Below are 21,785 nucleotides of genomic sequence, written 5' to 3' on the forward strand. Positions count from 1 at the left end.
GCTTGCCTCGTCCGAGTTTGAGTTTCCGTGTGCCGTCGAATGAAAACAATATACGCCGACGTACGACCGTCGTGCATCCCGAGACGGTTCTAGGCTGCGCGTCTCTGCGAATCGTCGCGTACCTGCTCCGCTCCGGCTCCACGCTGTCGCGATAAACGCGTAGCGGTCGCGGCTAGCCGTCGGTCGTCGTCACCGTCGTCGTCGTCGTCGTCATCGTCATCGTCATCGCGGTGTACCCGTCGTCGTCGTCGTCGCGACAGTTAACCTTAAAGAGAGCGACGGGTGCGGTGAGTTAGTGATTTCCCTCCGCGGAGGTACGACGAGTAGTAAACTCGAGTCATCGCTGCTCGAGGCGAGGAGGTGCGACGAGGAAAGTGCGTAGTCATCGATGTGAGAGCCGAGGACGACGAGGAAGAGCAGAGGGAGCGAGAGAGTGCAAAGGGGAGAGAGAGAGAACGAGAGAGAGAGAGAGAGAGAGAGAGAGACAGCGCGGAGAAGCCGAGCCCGTCCGCAGCCGGGAATTCTGACGATCGCAGCTCCGTCAGGGAGCTCCAGGTACGTAAAACGCCTTTGCAATCCTGCGCTCCGCGGCTCCTCGCGCGAGGACTGACTTCCGGATGCGCCGTTTTCTCTCCGGCCGGCCCTTTCGCGCGACTCGATAACCGCCGAGAGCCATCATGGCGGCCGCCTAGGCCTACGCTCTCTGTCAAAATCTCGCCGTTTATTTCGATCGCGCGCGCCGCCCCGCCGGCTTCGTTTCTCCGGAGCGACGACGACGACGACGACGACGACGACGCGACGCCGATCCCCCTCCGGCTGCGAGAGCGGATTAAGCCCCGGAAATTCTCCGTGACGTATGTATGTCGTGAAACGACGGCCGCGCACCGTTCACGCCGTTTTTTTCGAGTCCCCACGAGCCACCTGTCTTTTTTTCTTTTACGTCACGCAAAAGTCGTTTCTGTGTGCACTCCGCGAATTCTCGCCGGAGTGAACGCATCCTTCGATTTTCATCTCGTATCAGTCGCGCGACGTCGTCGCGGCGCTTACGTTTACAACCGCGCGACGTCCGAGAGGGCCGGTCTCGCCGCGACGTCGGCGAACGTGTCCGGAAATAGATTGAGCGTCGCGATTACGTGGGACTGGATACATTATCGATGGGATCATTGATTGGCGCGGAGACTCGCGATGTATATACGTGTTTTAAAGGTTTAAATAAAAAGAAACGAGCGCTCTGACCGCATTGTGCGTGAGTCAGAGTCCGATAACGAGACTCTTCCTGCCGATTCCTGCGTGCTCGGACACTTTCCTTGACATGGGATATTTGCGAAAACGTCATCGAAACGTCTGTCCTCACTCTTCCTCAGTTTATACTTTCGTGCAAATTTTTTTTTATTCGAGTTTTCCCATCCAGATATAATAAATCCCTCAATTAGAATCGACCGTGGTGTTATAAACCAAATTGAGCAAATCTATTTCAAGTTCTAATTTATACAATCACTGTAAGTCTTTTAAGGGGATCCTGAACGAGAATTACCGACATTGCAAGCTAGACTTTTGTTCATATTGGCTTTAAATAATTCAAAACTTTTTTACATTTTTTTTAAGTACACATAAATTGCGGGTTACTCAACTTAAACTTAAGAAAGGAAAAAAATTATAATATATATACGTATATATGATTTAAAATTTTTTTTCTGTTTTTAGGCTTTCGAATATCCTGCGATTTATTTGTGTGTCTGTACTTTAATTACGTAGAAGAATTTTTAATTCTGTAAAACTAATTCGAAGAAAGTTCTAACTTGTAACGTCGCTAATTCCTGCCTGTCCAGGAATTTTCCTTAAAATGGATCACGGCACCGTTCAGAATTTTTTTATGTACTGAATATAATTTTTGTACATGGAATGCAAATCTATCGTTAAAGAAACACGTGTAATGTATTCGCCGAGAAAGTAGATTGCTGATGAGCCTTGAAATAACGCGACCGTAATTTTCGACGCTCTCTCGTCTTCAGGAATGTTTGCGTGTCACATCGCCTCTCCCGAGCACACCGGTTTCTGCTTCGGCGAAGCGACGCCGATGACGTTTGTTTGACGACGAGTCTCGGGTTATCTCGCGGCGCACAATGCGCGTAACACGAGTCGCTTTGCATAATATATGATGTTTCCGCGAAAACAAAGTTCGTCTCCCCCCCTTACCTCCCTCCCCCCTCTCTCTCTCTCTCTCTCGCCCTCTCTCCCCTTGGTGTAATCCGCGAGAGTTGGATTTTCACGGTGTAAGAAGCGCTAAGAAGGGGGGGGGGGGAGACCTGCGACAGGAAAAGCGTCCGTTGTTTTCCGTGGGAAAACCAAGAGGAAAACGTGTCTACCTATCGTGTCGACGAAGCTTTGCAGTGAAATTAGCGACTGCGACGCTACTCAATTTAATCTCGGCAGAACTAACAGAGAGAATAATTGAGGGAACAATCGTTAATTATTAAATTCTAACGTTCTATATGCTATTTAATACTAGCGAGATTGCGACGCTGCTCAATTTAACCTCGGCGGGACTAACAGTAAGCCCGTAATAATCGAGGAAACGATCGTTAATTGTCACGACAATTTGTTATTACTTAAGATTGGATCAAACGACGTGGCAATCACGTTGCTCATCTGTTAAAAATAGAGCTGCTAAATTTAGTGAGAATGTCACGAACAAGTTTATAGAAATTGTAAATAGGAGTGATAAAAAGCTGTTGAATATAACGTGACTGATTGGGTGTTTCTTGCTCCCGCTAAGATTACTCTTAACTGGTAACCGGTAGTTTTCCCCGAGAACCTTTCGCGAGATATATTCATTCTTCGAACGGGAAGCGTGATGCAACGCACAACGCACAAAGTCTCTGAATTTTCTTATATAACAAGTGACGATTATGTTCAAATTCTGTTAACGTTGGATGTATACTTACTGGATTCGCGCTTATCGATATTTTTTCACGGCACGAGCGACTTCTGTGCCGTAAAAATCTTGAGCTCGGGAAAGATTTTACATAAGTAGTTTACATTACATAAGTAGTTTACGTTAAACCGTATTTAAATCTCGCGTTCCTCCGTTCGTTCGATAAATCGCTTCAGTAAATCTTCCTTAAATACTGCAAGATTGTTTTTTGTTGCCGTTTTAGAAGCACGGAGTAATTCTGACGTTCGCCGGATTTCCTGGAGGCATTCCGTAGAGCAATAATTAGCTCTATCGTCAGACAGGACCTTCCTCTCTTCCTTCTTTCCTTCTACCTTCTTTAATACCGTATTTATCACCGTGGCTTTTATATCGCGTATCTTCAATCGTTTTGACTTACGAGTCGTTTGAGTCATACAGGGAAGATGATGAGCAACGGCGAAGAAAAGCGCGTAGCACGTGATCTACGCGGTGGTTCTTACGAGAATGATCTTTGGCATTTCTCGGATAATAAAGCTTAAACGACAGGTCGCGGGTTAATGATCGCAATAGGTCGAGAAATAGGGTAAGATGGAGGATCGACAATAAACCACGGGCGATCGTCGTTGTTGCGTACGTTACAGGTGTCACGCGCGTTGGGATCATCGCTTATCACTTTAGCCTCTGGACACGAAGAGAAATGTCAAGCGACGTTCCGATCTCGGCGGGACAAGGGGGGGAGCTGAGAAGAGAAGGAGGGAAAAGAAGTTTCTTGCGATGCGTCGCATTCCATCTTGGAATTGGCTGACCAATTGTCGGGCCGCAGCTGTCTTAAACGGTTTTAATTGCCTCGGAATATAAAGCCGTCGTCGTCGTTGTCGTCGTTGTCGTCGCGCGCGCGCTAAAGACAAGTGGCGTCTTGAGCTCAATTGACAGCGTCCCACTTGAGACGCGTCGGGGCGATGATATCTGCGTTATCGGCACTCCCGATTGAGCCGGGCCCAGGAATCAATTGCACGTCGCGATAAATCGCTCATGTTTCCCCGGTTCCCACGGAGATTTCATCGGAACGCGGTTCGATGCGTTCGATAAAGTCTCGCGGATGTTTCCGTCAGCGTACAACAACGCGTCTCGCTATCATTCGGTTACGGTTCCTTTGGTCCTATTTATAGCGCGAGTCCTGAATTATTCTGCAAAATCAAGTCTTGACGTAAATCGATTCGCTGGAAACAGTTCTGGAATACGGTCTTCGGTCCCTCGACGTTGCATTCCCGAAACGTTTCGCAGAGTTTATTCCGGGGAGTTAGATTAGCGCCCAATGTCGTGCGTGCTTTGGTATTTTTTTTATTACTTGCGACATAATCACTTTCTCTGTATATTAATGTATGTAAAATTAACGTCTCTTTTAATATCCAATTTTGCTAACGTTGCACTCGAAAAAGTTGCAATTATTATTATTATTATTATTATTAATTATCAGTAGCGTTGGATTTCTGTTTAACGAAGACGCCTGTGTCGCGCTGCTATCCCTTTCACTTTGTATCGCAAATCGAACGTTGTTCTCGGCCGCGCGATGTTTACGTAGGTGGCCAAGACTCATCCAGGGCCGCGGGCTGCTCCACACTTGCGTGCAGTTCCGTGTATAATTTCATCGCGCGGCGTGGATAACGTCACGTGCGCCGCCGAACGGCGGCGGTGTGACGACGGTGAGCTTTGTGCAGATGTGCTTCTCGCCGATAGAAAACACCCGGCGGCGGGTTCCTTAATAGGCGATCGCGGCTTACAGGACGGTTAGTAGGTCGCACTACTTATCGAATGCGAAAGGGTCAACGTATTCGAGCTGGATGATGTGTCTCGTAGTTAAATCCCCCCTCTTCAGTCACTCTGTCGCGTCGGTCCTCCCTCCTCTCCGCCATGGGCTCACACGTCCTGTTTTATCACGGACCCTCTTGTCCCTCTATCGCTGCCAGCCGTCGAGATATCGGTCCTTCTTCGTAGGGACAGTTACTCGGACGTGAAAAGCGAGCAGTGGCAAAAAAAAAAAACAGAAACAGTTTGTCAGTTTAATAGGGGAAAGTTGCTAACCGACCGCATAAATCGTATCACAATTTATTCAATATTTTATATTATTATTTAATACAATCAACTGTTAATAATAAAAATGTGAAATATAATAAAAAATATGGAATATTTTTGTCGTTAAATGTCGATTGTATTAAATAATAATATAAAATATTGATGAGGTACGATTTACGTGATCGGCACGCATTCAGCAATCTCTCCCAACTGGTTTTGTAAATTTTTTTTTCCTGTGCCGGAGTTCAATTTGTGAATTGCGTAAATTCTTCACATCTTTCACGAAATTTAATATTGCGAACGAAATATTATCGTTATCTCGAAACTTTTACACGGTGATCATTACGTTACGCGATTAACTCTTGAACTATCAGTAAAACTGGGACATCCCGCTGACACTTCGAAAAAAACCTCACAGATGCGCTCTACGCGGTTAAACGATTCTTCTTGGCACGCCTAATGACGTCATGCGACTGCATTAAACTAGGACAGGGTTTAACGCTGCAAGTTCTGCAGCGTATTCGGTCGCGATAAAACCGCCAGGTTTGCGATTAACGTCGAGATCCGCCAGTATCTCGCTAGATATTTCGGTGAGAGCTCGATTCACGCTCGAGCTTTCTTAAGAGTGGGAATTCCGCATCGTCGCGAAAGTTGTCGTACGTTCGGAACTTTCTTCTCGCGGCACTATTTTCATTCATAAAAGTAGCACCGGCGATTTCATTTTCTAGCACAGAAACCACGTTCGCGGGGTATAAATGCCCGTTCATTGATGTCGATGCTGCGACGATCAATATTGTACACCAGGCCGCCGTATTGAATGTAATTTACACGGTCCAGTTGCCTCGCATGCGACCAATCGGGAGTCACATGCGCATTTAGACGCGCATTTATCTTCGATCGCGGGGACGCTTGGGTTTTTAAATAAAGTCAAATTATTTTATCCGCAGTCGCCCTTTCTTCGCGCGCGCGGGTGCGCGCGATACTCCCACGCGATGACACGTTTAAAAAAAGAGGGGAGAAAAAAGAGCGTCCCGTTGGATATTGCATTAGGTCCTAATATAGAAACGAGGACGTGTCCGTCTTCCCTCGGCATCTAGAAATTAGCGGGCAGCCAGCAACGCGCCACGCGGCCTGCTGCTACTCCAGGTTACTTTCTGACGTCACTGCCAACCTCTTGACGTCATTCTGCACCTGTATCTGGCCTCTCTCTTTCTCTCTTCTCGTCGCAACTCGGGAGAGATGTGCCGTGTCTCCACCACTTAGGATTTGACGATTCAAACGTGTATCGCGTTTGCCATCTATATACTTCGCTACTTCGACGAAACAATGAGAGAGACGAATATTACTAATAAAAAAAACGTGCTCAAAAAAGCGAACTCGAGTCGCAGCTCAGGCGAGCCTTGATCGATCGATCGATGCACTTGCGTCACGGGCGTATTTTAAGACGTCGATGATTCCGTGCCAATGTGAGACATTAGCTTTCTATATGAACTTAACGTGAGTTTTAAACTAACTGTATATACGATAACTTGGAAGATTTAATTTCGGAGAAAGATGTGAGCGGCGAGGTCTCTCCGTTATTAATTTACTTCCGTTAAGACGAATACGTACTTTGATCGGACCGAATCGGGAGTCCGGAGGCGAGAGCAAACTCAATCGAGCGACCACGGGCAAGTCGGGCGACCGTAAATCAGATCGTAGCTCGCTGATCGGGTCAGGTAGAAAATTAGTGCACAAAGGTTCGGACAATCCGTCGGGCTTACCGAGCATTGAGGATGATAAATCATAAGGCGATTAAGCCAAAGTAAACCAGAGACATTGGACGCGGCAGGTGGTGCAACGTTCAGGTGAAGACCTGCCGGCCCGTCGACCAACTGTCGCTCGCTCGCTCGCTTGCTCGCGCGCGTGGTTACTGGCTAACTTCTCCCCTTTTACCCTCGGTGCCCCAAAGAGTTTCGTTTGCCAAAGACACGGCGACGTGGTATTCGGTGTTGGGGTACTTGGCAGCCCCGCGGTTGTGCATACACATCGGTCGGGCCGAGACGCGAGGGGGAGGAGAGATTGGAGAGAGAGAGAGAGAGCGAGAGCGAGAGAGCGTTGCATTGGACGTTGACCCGCGGCGGCTCAACTGTTGCTCCCATTCGCGCATCCGGGAGTCCGCCGAAGGGAGACGACCTAGGGAAGATTTGATAATGGACGAGTTCTCTTCCGTCGGGCTCTCGAGTGTGTTTGTCGCGCGAACCTTGGTCCGGAGAACGGCTACCGATAAAATTCGTGGCGCACGCAATTGAGAGACATTCCGTGTCTCGCGCTCAGTATACTTGTGCCTTTGTCGGGAATGTCAAGAGCGAATTCCAATTCTCTCAAGCGGATAAAATCTTGGTCCGAGTGCGCGCAGATTTAAAAAAGGATAGTGAGTGGCTGTTAATGTTTAGTCTGAATTGTAATGTAAAGAATGTGTCGAGCGTCCTTTATAGAAATTTAATACTGGAAGGGATTTATCAAATAATTGCTTATTTTAAGTATTAAAAGCACTGCTATGCTCCAGTATTAAATTTCTGTAAGTGGTACTGAATTTGATACACTCTTGTATACTTTGAAACGTGTACAATTCTGTTTGAATGAAATTACATGAATAATTTTTTTAAATTGTTGAAAAAAAAATATATATATATTTCGTATATTGAATTGTTATGAAGACATTTTGTAAGAAAATCAAGTGATGTATTTTATATCTCTTCTCGTCGTGAAAATAATCCTTTCGTCATTCAGAGATTCGCGAGTTTGTCGCTGGCCTGACGCTTGGCACGCTGCCATCTGTCAGCCACGATACAACGAGCTATTTTGAATGGTAGTATCGATTTGGACCAGCCGCCTCACCTCTCACGGTGATTGACCAATTGTCGATTCAAGGCTAATCTGCATTTCTGATCTGAGCTTCCGACTGTTATCGCATGCCCTGATCGATGGCATACGTCATATCAATCATCGCTGCCAATATCAACATCGGTTATCTCCTTAGAACTGACGGGGCCATTCGTTATCTTCCATCTCCTTTAATTTTTTCGTCATTAGGCGGCGCGTAATCAAATAGAGGTCATTCAGTGGGGGGTTCGGTTACGACAACAACAATACGACGTCTTCCGTATTGCTTCGCCACGCGCGCGTCGCAGCGATTGCGCCGGCAGCTTTTTCTTTCGATCACTGGGTCGCTGGCTGCTGCGGCTGGCAGCGGGGCAAACGGCAGCGGCTCGTGCAGCAACCTGTCACCCGCGTCGGCAGCGACGACGGCGTCCTCTCGACGCCGGGTCGGACGGTCGGTACGGCGCCAGCGTCGTCTCTCCCACTTCCCGGCGACTCGTCCTCCCGGCCGGCCTTCTCTCGAAACCACGTCCTTCCTTGGGTGTGGTTCGAGAACGTCGGGAACGTCTCTTCTCGTCGACGAGTCGCGGAAATCGCGCGTGTTTCACGCCGCTGAACCTCGGCGCTTTTCCCTCGTTCCCGAGACGGCGGTCCGCGCGAACGACGCTCGTGTCCTTCCGTGATTCACGCGCTCCGTCGCTGGAACCAAGCCAACCAAGAGGGACGATCGCAGTAGTGCAGTGAGAGAGCGGGCGAGTCGAACGAAGTGCAAAGGGTGTACGGGATACAGGAGAGAGAGAGAGAAAGATTGACGGCGAGCGGCAAGTGGGGCGAGAGCCACAGTGGACGACGTTCATCGATTTCGCGTCGCGCTTTCACGGTTGCGTGCGAAACGCGACGGAAAAAGCGAAGTCGCCCTTCTCGCTGACGTACGCTGCGTGCGTACGTGTTTCTCCGCATTGCCCCGTTAAAAAAAAAAATCCACGGAGTTCCGCGTACGGGGGAAAGGAACTGGAAGTGAAACCGCGCGCGCTAGGCAAAGTTGTCCGCGAGGTCGGAGAGGAGTTTTCCCTCGCGCGATTCGCGTGTCGACGGGCGCAACCTGGCGGTGACGAGTGACAAGGCTTCTGACGGGGTTGCACGTCGTCTGCTTCGACCTGGTGGCGGTGGTGGTGGAGGCGACAGCGGCAGTGGCGGTGGTGGTGGCAGTGGCTCTTCCACGAGAGGTTATGTCGCTGCGGCCTCGATGACGCTCCTCTGACAGCAGTGGCGGTGACGGTGGGACGGAGCGAGTGGGTTCCATCGATGCGTATAAACCACCCTTTCCACCTCGACGCCCTCGTAGGCGAGGACGTCGTCTCTCTCTCTTTTTTCTCTCTTTTTTTTTCCGCTCTCTATACCTACCCTCGCCGATCGAAGCCGCGCCGCGACGGATTCTTGCCGCTCGCTATATTAGTTAGCGCCCGGGACAATGGCGCGCGTCGTCATGGGAAAAGCGGAAGAACCGATATACGTGACGTTCGTTCCACCCTGTTGTCAATAACGGCCCTTTCTCATTATCGATAACGCCCGCGAAAGCTCTCCCCCTCGAGGCTTCCGCCGACCTTCGTATTTTGGCCCCGGGGCCTCCGCCACTGCGCGAGAGAGCGACCGTCGATTTATTAAGCGATAACGTTTCTCACGCAGGTTGCAATGCCGTTATAATGCCGTTATGGGACTGCGCTTTATCTAACTGCTGCCGTCTAATGTTGTCCTGTTTCTATTTCTTCGATTCCGAACGAGTATCTGCAAGCGAAAATGAATAAAAAATCGCTTAAACTATAGCCCCGCGGATAATTACTTTATTTGCGAGGCTGCGTGAAAATATCCGGTGGCAGTTTTCGGTTTTAATCAATTGACTTTTTCTTTCTTTCGATTTGTACATCGGTTTATTGAGAGCCAGAGTACGTAACTTCTGCGCTATTATTATCCCCTTTCTTTTATTGATGGGCGCTAATGCCATAATGCCTACGTGTCCCTGTGACAGTCTTTTTCAATCTGAATCCAATGAAAAATTTAAATTTCTCCCGACTCGCGAGCATCTAATTTGTCTCATCTGTAAGAATAAATGCTCATATAAAAACTTGTGAAATATAGTGCGTAAGTATTTTTTGTGATTATGTTCTTTCTCGAGCTGCTTGTGCCAGATCTTTTGGGTTTTCTTGCGGATGATGTAAGAAAACTCTCAGAGATGATCCATTTGGGTAGTATAGTCGACGTAAGATTTTCAGCGAGCATTGAAATTAGCACGGTCAGGCTAATTACTAATTAGCGTTATACTTTCGGAAAAGTGCTTGTTTTCCGGTCTCGTTCGCGCGTGCGCCGAAAGCTTCGCTCTCTCGTCGCCGACTCCATTCGGAAAATCAGAACACCTCGCGTTGGACCGACAACCCTCGGTTTCCCCGGGTCGCAAGATCCCGCGGAGGTGAAGGACGCGCCGCGCGATCTCCGTGCCCGTGATTGTTCGGAGCGCGATCGGTTACATTAAGTTTGCGAATGGCACGGGGTAGGGTGGGAACTCCTACAATCGGAATTACGTAGTATTTGAGGGATGTTCGCACTGTTCTCTCGACGGTAAAAATTTTCAGGATTCGCGGCGTCGATAAAACCCGACAGAACTTATTCATATGTGTACTTAAAAAAGAAATTGCTTGGGAGGGTAAAAGTAATCGATTTTGTAATTTTATCGTGTAAAGGGAATGCTCTGCATATTTTTAATGTAACACAGCCTTAGCCCGTAAGTATAAAAGCACTCTCTCAAATTGACGTTAACGTTCGACATCTAATGAAAAATAAATTAAAAATCGATTTGTTGAAAAATTCAATGTTTATTTTTATAACAATTTTAATTTTTAATTTCGTTGATCTTTCTTTGGCTCTTATTACTGCCTTTTCCAAGAAAGTGTTATAAATTGAGGATGCTTTGTACTTAAGGTCAAGGCTGTATTTTTTAAACATTTTAATATATTAAGGTGTGATATTTATTCCTCTCTTTGCTTGCAAAATCGTGATTCTTGTTTGTAAATACTTTTTAATAGGATTTATTTTAATCGGAGAAAACAATCAATATTCTACATGTCGTTCTGAACAAAATTATAATATGTTCATTTGGAATGTTAATTGAAACTATTACAATGTGACAGAAAAAAAAACCGTTTGATGGAATTTTAAATATAGAAATTTCATTAAATAATGAAAAATATTGGTCCAAAGAATTATTCTCTAAGTATCAGTTTTATAAAAATATTTTCCACGTTAATGAAAATGTGTGACATTTATTTCTTCATCAAAAACTGGGTGGCGAAAATCGTGTAACTTATCTAGAATGGATGTAGCGAATACACACGTGTCAGTACTTTTCAGTCAATTATCGGTTTTCCGAGTTTATCGATATTACGTTGCGGTAACTAGTCGCACCGGCGTCGACCGATCGCTCGTCGTTTGTGACGGTGATACACGTCGTGACGTTTTTCTCGAGGAAAAGTACGCGCTGACGGGAACTCGAATCGCGGACGACGAGAACTCGAGGAAGAGAGAGAGAGAGAGCGAGAGAGAGAGAAGAGATCGCGATAAAAATATCTGTGTGCGCCATACAACCGAAATATTTTTAGTAAGCCGATAATTATATTTTCTTTTATCTTTATGCTTTCGACACGCGTGTATATGCGTGATAAGAGAAGCGCTCCTCCCATTGTTTTCTCTCTGATTATTTTAATTAATCATCGCTAAAGCTGGATTCGAGCGAAGAGCGCGAGCAAGCGAATGAACGAACTTGCTTCGGCAAATGTGGACGAATACATTTCTTTTTCATATATATTATAGAAAAAAGTTATGTTTTGTTATTTTTATCGTAAATGTTCGCTCATGTTTGTTTGTCTTGTAGCTTGATTTGTATCCATTTTATCGATCCGTATGATAGTATCGGTACATTGATGAATAATTTCCTTCAATGATAGATATACCAATTTATCAATTAGTGGACGCTTTTCGTTTAGTGACACAAGTCGGCACAAGTGTCGTTCTGTCTTCGTCACTGAATGTCAAGAAGGACAAAACGACGTTTGCATCGTTTTATCGCTTGTGTCACTAAGCGGAAAGTATCCACTACAATTCTTTTTCTCTTCTTACGCGATGTTCGAAGTTTTAGAATTAGATAAATGAGTGCGGCAGTCGTTAATGCTGCAGAGCTTCTAATTTATTTATGTTTCTCTCGTAGTAAGACCTAGTATCCTCTTAAATACGCGGGCGATACGAGTCATTACGCGTGTCTGGAAATAACTATTTATTTTCACTGGTGTGTTACGTTTTGGAAGCGGCTCGCGTGCCAATTAGCGAACCGGACGGGCCAAGCTACGATACAGCAAGCGTACTTAAGTTAGACGTTCCAATTCATCACTCCATCGGAGTATAAATATTTAAAAATGCGATGTTTTACCGCTTGATTCTCCTTAGACTTTCCTCAATATATATAGTTTGTCACGACACGCGTGCACAAGACCGAGTATGTGTGCCGCGTGCAAAGTCAACGCGATTATCTATTACAGCCATTAAGGAACCGCAGTAATTCTCGGAAGACGTTTGCAGAAGACGGCTTAGGCATGCATGCCGTCTGTTCGTTTTACTCGAACCGCATCAAAATTGCGCATCGGCCGCGTAGAAATATAAACGTTCCGTTTATTATATTCGCGGTATCACACACGACAGATGGAATGATCGCTAATTTAACGCTTATATGCCTCCTTTCGTAACGAAGAATAATTCCTAGCATCGCGGTAAAGCAACAGTAACATTCGCATTCCATTTTGTGTGATTTGATAACGTTATCAAAAGAATTTTTTTTGTTGCGAATCAAAGATACGATATTGTTTATTTATTTAAGAAAATACAGCTCACAACAGATTACAACAATAATTTATAATGAACTACAACGAATCGAAAACGCGCAAACGCAAAACACAGCCCACAAGGTTTTAGGTGAAATCTTAACAATTTTCCCTGAATAATGTATTATAAACAGAAATACTTTGTTTACTTTTTGCTCTGTTTATTAATCAGTTATGATTGATCGACTTGATACCTTGTGTTTTAGGGGTGGCAACGGTCTCGTCGGGAAGTGTCGAAGTTGGCGCGAGGGGCGGAGAGGTCAGCTGTGGTCTGGCTCTGGTTCCGGTGGTAGCGGCGGAAGCGGAAGCCGCTACAGTAGCGAAGGCAGGGGGCGAGGAGGTGGGGCCGGGTGAGGCTGGTGGTAGTCCGGACTTCGTTGGTAGAAGACGCAAATTTTATCCTTATCCCCCGTTTCGTTTATCTCTCGTTCCTTTACCTCTCACCTTGCCTTACGAGAGCGGTAAGTTCCGGGGCATTCGCCGCCGGCCACCGGAAACGCTATCGACGGCGTGACATCGGCCCCGCGATCAGCCTTACTCCCGCCGAGTGAGAGGAGAGCAGGCAGGCCGTAGACAGGAGTCACCGTCATCCGTCATCATCGTAGAAATTGCCCTGTTCTGAGCCCTCTCCGACGAGAGGAGGGAGAGCTCTGTCAGCCTCCTCTCGCACGCGCGACGTCCCCAGTATCTCGGACCCGTTAACGGGTGCTCGGCAAGGCACGCGCGTCATCTGCCAGACATCATGAACGAGCTCGACAGCCTTCGTCAAGAAGCGGAGACGCTGAAGAATGCCATTCGCGTGAGTATTCCACTCCCTTCCTTCGAGAGGTCATTGTTTCTTTCCTTTCTTTAACTCGTTAAAAAATGTGTGTACATTTTAAAATGTTACGTATAACTCATTCCGATTTCACGTAAAATATTTTTAATTGAAGTTCCGAAGAAAACACCATGAAAATTATTTATATACTATACTTTGCTGCTATCTATAAATTACATTTCTCTAAATGAACATTAATTTAATTACATCTGTGACACTAATCCATTAGCGAGTAATGTAATACGTTAACCCTGTAATAAAATCAAATAAAATAAAGGCCTCTTAAGAGATAGATGTAATTGGATCCGTTCCAACAAATTTGATCGAATCGACCGTACTCGTCTCTTACACCAGATTTTGCAATTTTACGTAACTCTCTTTCCGGCTTTCTTTTGCCCCCGGACGTTGAAGCGAGTATCGTAAATTCTAACGACAGTGATATTCTTCTATGGCGAATGACTTTCCATATAGTGGTGAGAATATGGAGCCGGCTAGCGGTGGTGGTAGTGTGGTGGTGGTAGGGCGCGGCATAACCGTCGCTTCTCTGATCAATACGCCACCATCCCTCTCTCTCCCTCACTCCATATCTTGTTTCTTCTCTCGATGTATTCGTCTCTCTTTCTTCACCGCTCCCCTTCCCACCCTCGCTCTCCCCCTTTATACACGTATAAAATGCACGCGCTCGCACGGTATGCGCGGAAATATGCGCTTACGATGAAAGGAAATAACTCTATCGACCTTGTTTGCTAATTGTTCATGACGCGTGTGACTTTTTTTGGATCATGGTTTATTCAAGTAAAATCCCCAATGTACGTAATGGATACGTGTGAATGCGAAAATATTTTTTTATGTATGACGATTTTTTTTTTAATTATCGATTGATTTAATAAATAATATTTTTTATATCTTTTTTCGCGTCAGTATTTCGCACAATTAATTTACGTGAAATTATTTCGTCGTGAAATAAATATTATCAATATGCAATAAGTTTTGGTTTATTATAAAACAATTTATTATACAATTTATTATAACAATTTATTATAAAACGATTTACGAAGGAACAAATTGCGGAATAGTACGATCTTATTTTAGAAATCATTTAATGGTCTTGTATATAAATCTTTAGTGTATCTTTAGTATATCTTTAGTATACTAAAGGCAGAGTTATATCCAATATACTTCAGTATTAAGTCACTTTAAGTACTGCCGTATTATAATCCGATTTTAAAGGTCAGCTCGACGGTAGTATTGCGGTATAATACTGGACTAAAGACACGCGAGCACCATTGACAATTCACCGGGAATTTTCTTTTCTCCGTCCCGTAACTTCCTTTTTCTAATTCCTTTGAAATTCATAGAAATTTTCAGTATTTTAGCGATTCGGTTCGGTTGGTGATCGTCGTTTGACCTTTTGCGCTAAAACTCGTGTATACACGGGCATGACATTAAACGAAGTTTTCACGTGGAATTTATTAAATTTTCGCGACGATGTGTACTCGCGCTACCGGTGCACTCCAATTAAGATGCTGCTTCAACGTGAAATCTTGAAACTTTAATTATCATTGAATCGTAACATCGGCGGTGTGTTTGTGTGTGTATGTGTATGCAGATGAGAGATTTCCTTGTCGTACTTTACGCAACTGAATCCTTGTGTCCACGAACAGCTAAAAATCGATCCGAAATCTCGGAGTAAGAATTAACAAGTCACATTTGAACAATTCGATTAATTGACCAATGCGATTAATTCCTTCTCCGTCCGAGATCTCCGGAGAGATTTCTCAGTACCGTGGACACAAGGCTTAGCGAATAATTGCATGCAATATACGACAATCTCTTTCTTATCACGTTATCGTGAATCTTATCGCGCGTATGTTAGGGATCAAGTGCGAGAAACCCGATCCCGATGCAAATTTACAAATTTGCCTGTGATCTTATGCCGCAGGATGCCAGGAAAGCAGCATGCGACACGTCCTTGGCCCAGGCCACATCGGGCATGGAACCTATCGGTCGCATACAAATGCGAACGAGACGCACGCTTCGCGGTCACTTAGCTAAAATTTATGCGATGCACTGGGGAAGTGACTCGAGGTATGATTACGTTAGAATGCAAACACGATGATTTGATGACGATTAGCATATGAAACTGTTGGTCATTTTAACATAAATTAACTCTTAATAACAGTAGTAAATTTTCAAATTGAGGATTATAAGGAAAGTAGAAAAGAATTTAGAAATACAAATAGATCTTTATTTTGTTAAGATATTTTAAAATGTGATGCAAAATTATTAAAATAGAGGAAGTTCCTTTTCGCAATTGAGTCCTTTTCATCAGCGTATACATATATTTTGTTTTTCGTTTATAGGAATCTAGTCTCCGCATCGCAAGATGGCAAATTGATCGTTTGGGATAGTTATACCACCAATAAGGTTCACGCAATCCCATTACGGTCATCATGGGTGATGACTTGTGCGTACGCGCCCTCAGGTAGTTACGTGGCATGCGGCGGGCTGGACAATATTTGTTCCATCTATAGTCTTAAAACTAGGGAAGGGAATGTTCGGGTGAGCAGAGAACTTCCGGGTCACACTGGGTACTTGTCCTGCTGTCGATTCTACGATGACAACCAAATTGTCACCAGCTCCGGCGACATGTCTTGGTAAGTGTTACTTAGAGAGATTTACGATCAGGCGACTAGAAATTGCTATAACAGAAAAATCCTGTATCCTTTATTCTATTCTAAAACATTTTTGCAAGACGGAATAAAATAAATGCATACGTATAAAATATAGTATGAAAATAAAGTGAAAATTAATATAAATATAAAATATATGAGAATTTTAATTCATAAAATAAAGTTAAAATTGCATACTTCTTTTTATTCATCTCTTATATTTTTTAATTCGGAAGAATTAAAATATGAATATATTTACTCAGTCGTACTTCGGAGCAGTATATGAAATACGATTTATGAAATGCAATTCACTGCTTTTAGCACACCGAGAGCTCACAATAAAAGTAAAGAGAGAAAGCGATAAAAAATTTCATTTCTTCTTTCTTTTCCTATTCCCAAATCCCTTCCATCACTGATCCCGATGAAGACTCCTGAAGATTATGGCGCGAACTAGAACGCTGAATTGTTCTGATTCAGTGCTTTGTGGGACATTGAAACCGGTCAGCAGTGCACCTCGTTCATCGGGCATACTGGCGACGTGATGTCTCTGTCGTTGGCACCGGATACGCGCACCTTCGTGTCCGGTGCGTGCGACGCCAGCGCGAAGTTATGGGACATCCGTGAAGGCTCCTGTAAGCAGACCTTCCCGGGTCACGAGAGTGACATAAACGCCGTCACGGTGAGACATTATTTTAAGAAATGGCTTAACAGTAGCACTAATGGATTTTCGAGAAAAACAGGACTTTCATTAAGGATTAACTTGACGATTCATGCTGTTTACAGTTCTTCCCGAATGGATACGCTTTCGCGACGGGCTCGGACGACGCGACCTGCAGACTTTTCGACATTAGGGCGGACCAGGAACTCGCAATGTACAGTCACGACAATATCATTTGCGGTATCACCAGCGTAGCTTTCAGCAAGAGCGGTAGATTATTGCTGGCGGGCTACGACGATTTCAACTGTAACGTTTGGGATTCTATGAAGACGGAGCGAGCTGGTAGGTTGACGGCACCTCACGAGCGATAGTGTATCACCTCGAGAGAGAAGAGAGAGAGATTTTATTCGAGGCCCTTCTCTCGATAATCATTTTCCTTCGCTGTTTCGAATGAGTTTTAATTATTGGGATAAAAGACGAAGATTTGTTGTTGCTATTTTATTTAAAAAATATTCGCCATAATTCTGTTTTCTAGGAATTCTCGCTGGGCATGATAATCGTGTGTCTTGTCTCGGCGTTACGGAAGACGGCATGGCGGTGGCGACGGGCTCCTGGGATTCGTTCCTACGCATTTGGAACTAACTTGGGGCTCACCCCAGGCAGTTCCTTCAAAGAACCAACTACAGTCAACCAATTTACAGCATAAGAATCAAGTACCACCATCTAACTACCGAGCAAGTCGGCGTGCCAGCGACATTGGCAAACAATTCGCCAGGTTCACCGGAGTTGACGTTGATCAGAAACTTTGAACCGGGATACCGGATTAGCAGCAGTAGCAGCAGCAGCAACAGCAGCAACGGCAGTAGCAGCAGCAACAATAATAATTACAGTCGTATGAAGACCCACGATAACAACAGCAACGGCGGCGATTTCAAGAACGTTTTGGGTTGTGGTGATAAAATGGATTCCCACGGCAAGCGCAACGTAGTTGACTTGACCTGGCGACGCGGTAAAGTCGGCGACAAGAGCCAGGAATATCAACGCTTCTAGGAAGAACTGGCTCGAGTTGGGGTCGAATACGAAGATACATCGCGACGAAAGAGCGGCAAGAAGGACCGAGAGTATAAGAATTGGAGAACGAGTGCCAACAACAAGGCCGACAGTTAAGAACTTCCTGCGGCGTTGGACGCGCAAGACTTTCTTTTTATCCTTCCCTTTCTCAAGGACTTTCTTCGCGAACCTATACGAGAGGCACGTGCTGTTCCACGACTTGATAGTTCTTTTCCCACGGGGGTACTCCCGGTCGAGGATTTCCGAAGTTCGAAGGACGGACGGACGACAATCTCGCGCCGACGATCGTCAAGAGATTTTCCATCTCGAACCAAGGTTCACGCGTTCACTGCCGAGAAAATGCTGTTAACGGTTGCTCCGGCGGTTTAGCTATGGATTACTTTCCCATGCGCAAAACGAGATATTTATCGGGCACGATACGATACGAAAATCGTAATATTGCGTCGCGACTCTCGGAGATGAGAGACAAGGCACAGCCAAGCTCATAATATTCCCGTGATGATGCGCGCTCGAGTTTATACGGCGCACATTGAACGCACATGTGTATCGATGGGGGATTCACGACGCGAATTGCATACACCTGTACACGCGAAAACGGAGGAAACGGTGCGGATCGTCCAACAGCCTCGAGACACATCCAAATCGCACATACTCGTCACGCGAGCTTTGCCCTCGTGCACGAGCACCAAGTCGAGCGGAAAAAAAGAGAGATATATATTATATATATATATACATACATGAAATAAGACGAGATCACTTTTCTTACCATGATAAAATACGCCGACTTCGCACCACTACAACTAATTACTATTATTACTATTACTAGCACCACGACCCTCTCGATTGATTTCGTAGATGTATCGTTATTTATTTTGTATAGAGACCTTTGCCATAGGCCGCCCCGCGTCTGCGTTTTTTGCGAGTGCGAGAGCGACTGAGTATGTTGTAAAAGAGATCGAACGAGAGAGAGAGAGAGAGAAAGCTGTGAGAGCGTGAAAATGAGAGCGAGAGACGCGCGGCCAATTGTCAATCAAAAAAGAAAAAAAAAGAAAACAAAAAACGAGACACGTGACGCGCAGATAAACGAAACGAATGGCTGAACATGGAACATAGTCGCTCCTTTGATAAATGATTTGGTTCATCGAGATGTTGACGTTCACGGAGGAATTACGAAAGGAGCGACGTACTAGAGTTCGAAAGAGAAAGAGCAGATCGAGTTTCGTCTGCTTTTGCATTGTGACTGCGTTACAACCGCATGAGATGACGGGCCAGCGTGAAGTGTCGAAGTACGTTTAACATAATGTGTAATCGTTTAGTTCATAGTGTCCATACCTTTAAACCTTCTCTCCCCGCCCTTTGTCCAATTGTCTCTGATTACGGCAACGGCGAGAAGGAGACGAAGAATTGATCCCCGACTGTCGTCTCGGCGGTATCTCTTCCCCACTGTCGATTGAACGCCAATCAATCCTCGTGCATGAGGCGGGCACGTGCTCTCGATCGAAAGAGTCGTGCTAAAAAAGTACCTTTGAAATAGGACCCAAAGAATCCCAGGTTAATAGAAAGGGCCGCGAAACTTTCTCTCTCCACATCATCATTACGCTTTTAAAATAGTTTTTGTTTTCTTTATCGCATTTTGTTTGTCACGGCCTTTTTCCTAAACACGTAAGTACGTATACGAATTTTTTCGACAGCTTTTTTTTGTTTTTTGTTTTGGATAACTTTCATCTCTATCCCTTTCATTCGTATCCCTCTTTTTTTCGCGCTGTTACCACTTTCCTTCCCCTCTCTTTCACTCCTATTTGTTCTATCCTATTTTTTTGTCAGAAATAAATGTGGAAACTGTGTATGCATTTAAAATAATAATATTAATGATAATGATTATACTATTAATATTAACGATGATCGTAATTTATAATTATTAATATTTAATATATAAGTACATAAGATCGGTGGTTTTTCTTAATATTGCAGGATTACATGGTCCAATCGCCTTCCGGCAACCACGTTCCGGCAGTGTCTTTTTTTTTTATTTTCTTTTTTTAAGAATTTTGTACATTCACCTTATACATATACATATATATGTAGTTAATTGCGTGATGCGCTTTGCTTTCCATTTGTGGTAAACGAATATCCTATTTCGATAGGAGTTCCATGGAATTTTGTTTTAATTATGAATAAAATACATAATTTGTATATATACGAAAAGTTGTTGTGTATCACGATAAAAAAATTACGATAGGATGCGTCGGTTGCCAAAATCGGAAGAAGTTAAGAGAAAAAGGCGTGGATTCCGGAAAGCGACTATATCGAAACATTTCTTTCCCAGTGGAACCAAAAAAGAAAAAAAAATGTGATCTGGCTACGATCAAGCGAGCACTAGTCTTCAATTTTTCGAAAGTCGTAATCCCCGACTATTCAAATTTCGCAATATCGGTTCTTTTTTTCCACACGTAATATTATAAAAAACTAATCTCGCTTACGTAATGCTTTGTACTTGTTAAATATCAAAAAAACGGGCAAAAGATCTTTCTTCGTCTCGAAAGAGAAGATCCTCGTTCCTTCGATTTTTTGTATTATTAAGAATTCTTCCAAAGTTCGATGCGAGGATAAGTTCGGGCGCTGTACGTTAAAAATGCGAGAAAAAACATGAGTAGAGCGTCCGGTCTTTTTGGTACTTTCGACATAACTTCGAAACGAAAAGAAGGAATAGGAAAAGTCAGCAGACTAATGGAAACAGATCTGTGCTTTATGCATTTCGCGATTCCGTGGCTTTCCCAAGGAGGATATTTTCTCCTTTTTTTTTTGTACCTGGAATGATGTGGTTTCTTACTTTTGGTATAAATATGAAAGAAAAATAATCCTGCCGACGAGTTAGGCAAAATTGAACGACAAGTTATTGAACCTCTAGTCATGGTAATGGCATGCGCGCGAAAAATGAAAGAAGACCAGCAGGTGAAATTGTAAGCAGAAGTATTTTTTTTTTAATGTCTTGCGTGAATACGCATTGCCGATTTTAGCTGTTTAATTTATTTTTCTTTTTCGAAAATGTGGCACACACGGTAGATTAATTGCGACGCAGGAGAAAAACTAAACCGACATAAAAAAAAAACAGCTCTGATGAAATCAGCCTTTTCTTTTTCTCTCTTTTTTTTCGAGCTTTTAAGGATACAAAGAGAATAAAAATATATTTGGAAAAAGAATCAAACGTGGCGTTTCCGTTATTTTTTTTTACCGCTTCTTCGCTTTCTGTTTCCTCCCTCCGCAAGTGGCACACATTCGCGTGTCTTTTATGGTTTTATTATCCTGATATTCTTTGTGTTTCGGTCTTGAATATGCGTATCTTAATTTTTCTTTCGTTAACGTATTCGTTAATAGTGAAGCAGCGCCCTATTTAGGGGTCTTCAAGATCATGGCGTTGGGTCCTATTTCAATTATTAGAATAATCGTCACTAGCGTATACGCGTAAATATAGTTAAAAACAAAAGGAGGAAAGGAGGAAAGAAAGGGAAGAAACGTGAAGAATGTGCCGACGACACTTTCGTGACTTGTTTTACGATGGACGACGAGAAGTCGTCGGGAATACTGCCTCTTTCAAGTTATGCACAAAAAAAAAAGAAATTATGATATATAATACGTGTATTATACATAAAACACACACTAAATAACGTGCAAGAGCCACTGTTAAAGTTTAACAAAAAAAAAAAAAAAGAAACACGCAAGAGAACGTTGCTGTGTAAAACAACTAAGACGTGGAGTGAAAAGTGCGTCGAGTGAAGATCGAGTGAACATTATTCGA

General features: G+C 44.2%; 1 protein-coding gene across 2 annotated transcripts; it reads left to right on the top strand.

Moving 5' to 3' along the window:
* Nucleotides 1-463: 463 nt before the first annotated feature.
* Nucleotides 464-20,446, top strand: LOC105462576 (guanine nucleotide-binding protein G(I)/G(S)/G(T) subunit beta-1). Of its 2 annotated transcripts, none has more exons than XM_011709274.1 (7): nt 464-555; nt 12,978-13,570; nt 15,531-15,676; nt 15,952-16,245; nt 16,738-16,939; nt 17,044-17,260; nt 17,454-20,446. In XM_011709274.1, the coding sequence occupies exons 2-7, from the start codon at nt 13,514-13,516 to the stop codon at nt 17,558-17,560; spliced, it is 1,023 nt and encodes a 340-aa protein (XP_011707576.1). In that variant the 5' UTR covers nt 464-555; nt 12,978-13,513; the 3' UTR covers nt 17,561-20,446. The 2 variants fall into 2 exon arrangements, with proteins under 2 accessions (XP_011707576.1, XP_011707577.1); XM_011709275.1 differs by lacking the exon at nt 464-555 and adding an exon at nt 8,389-9,141.
* Nucleotides 20,447-21,785: the final 1,339 nt, after the last annotated feature.

This window comes from Wasmannia auropunctata, unplaced genomic scaffold, assembly GCF_000956235.1.
Source record: "Wasmannia auropunctata unplaced genomic scaffold, wasmannia.A_1.0 LD336097.1, whole genome shotgun sequence".
In the NCBI taxonomy this organism is placed as follows: Eukaryota; Metazoa; Arthropoda; class Insecta; order Hymenoptera; family Formicidae; genus Wasmannia; species Wasmannia auropunctata.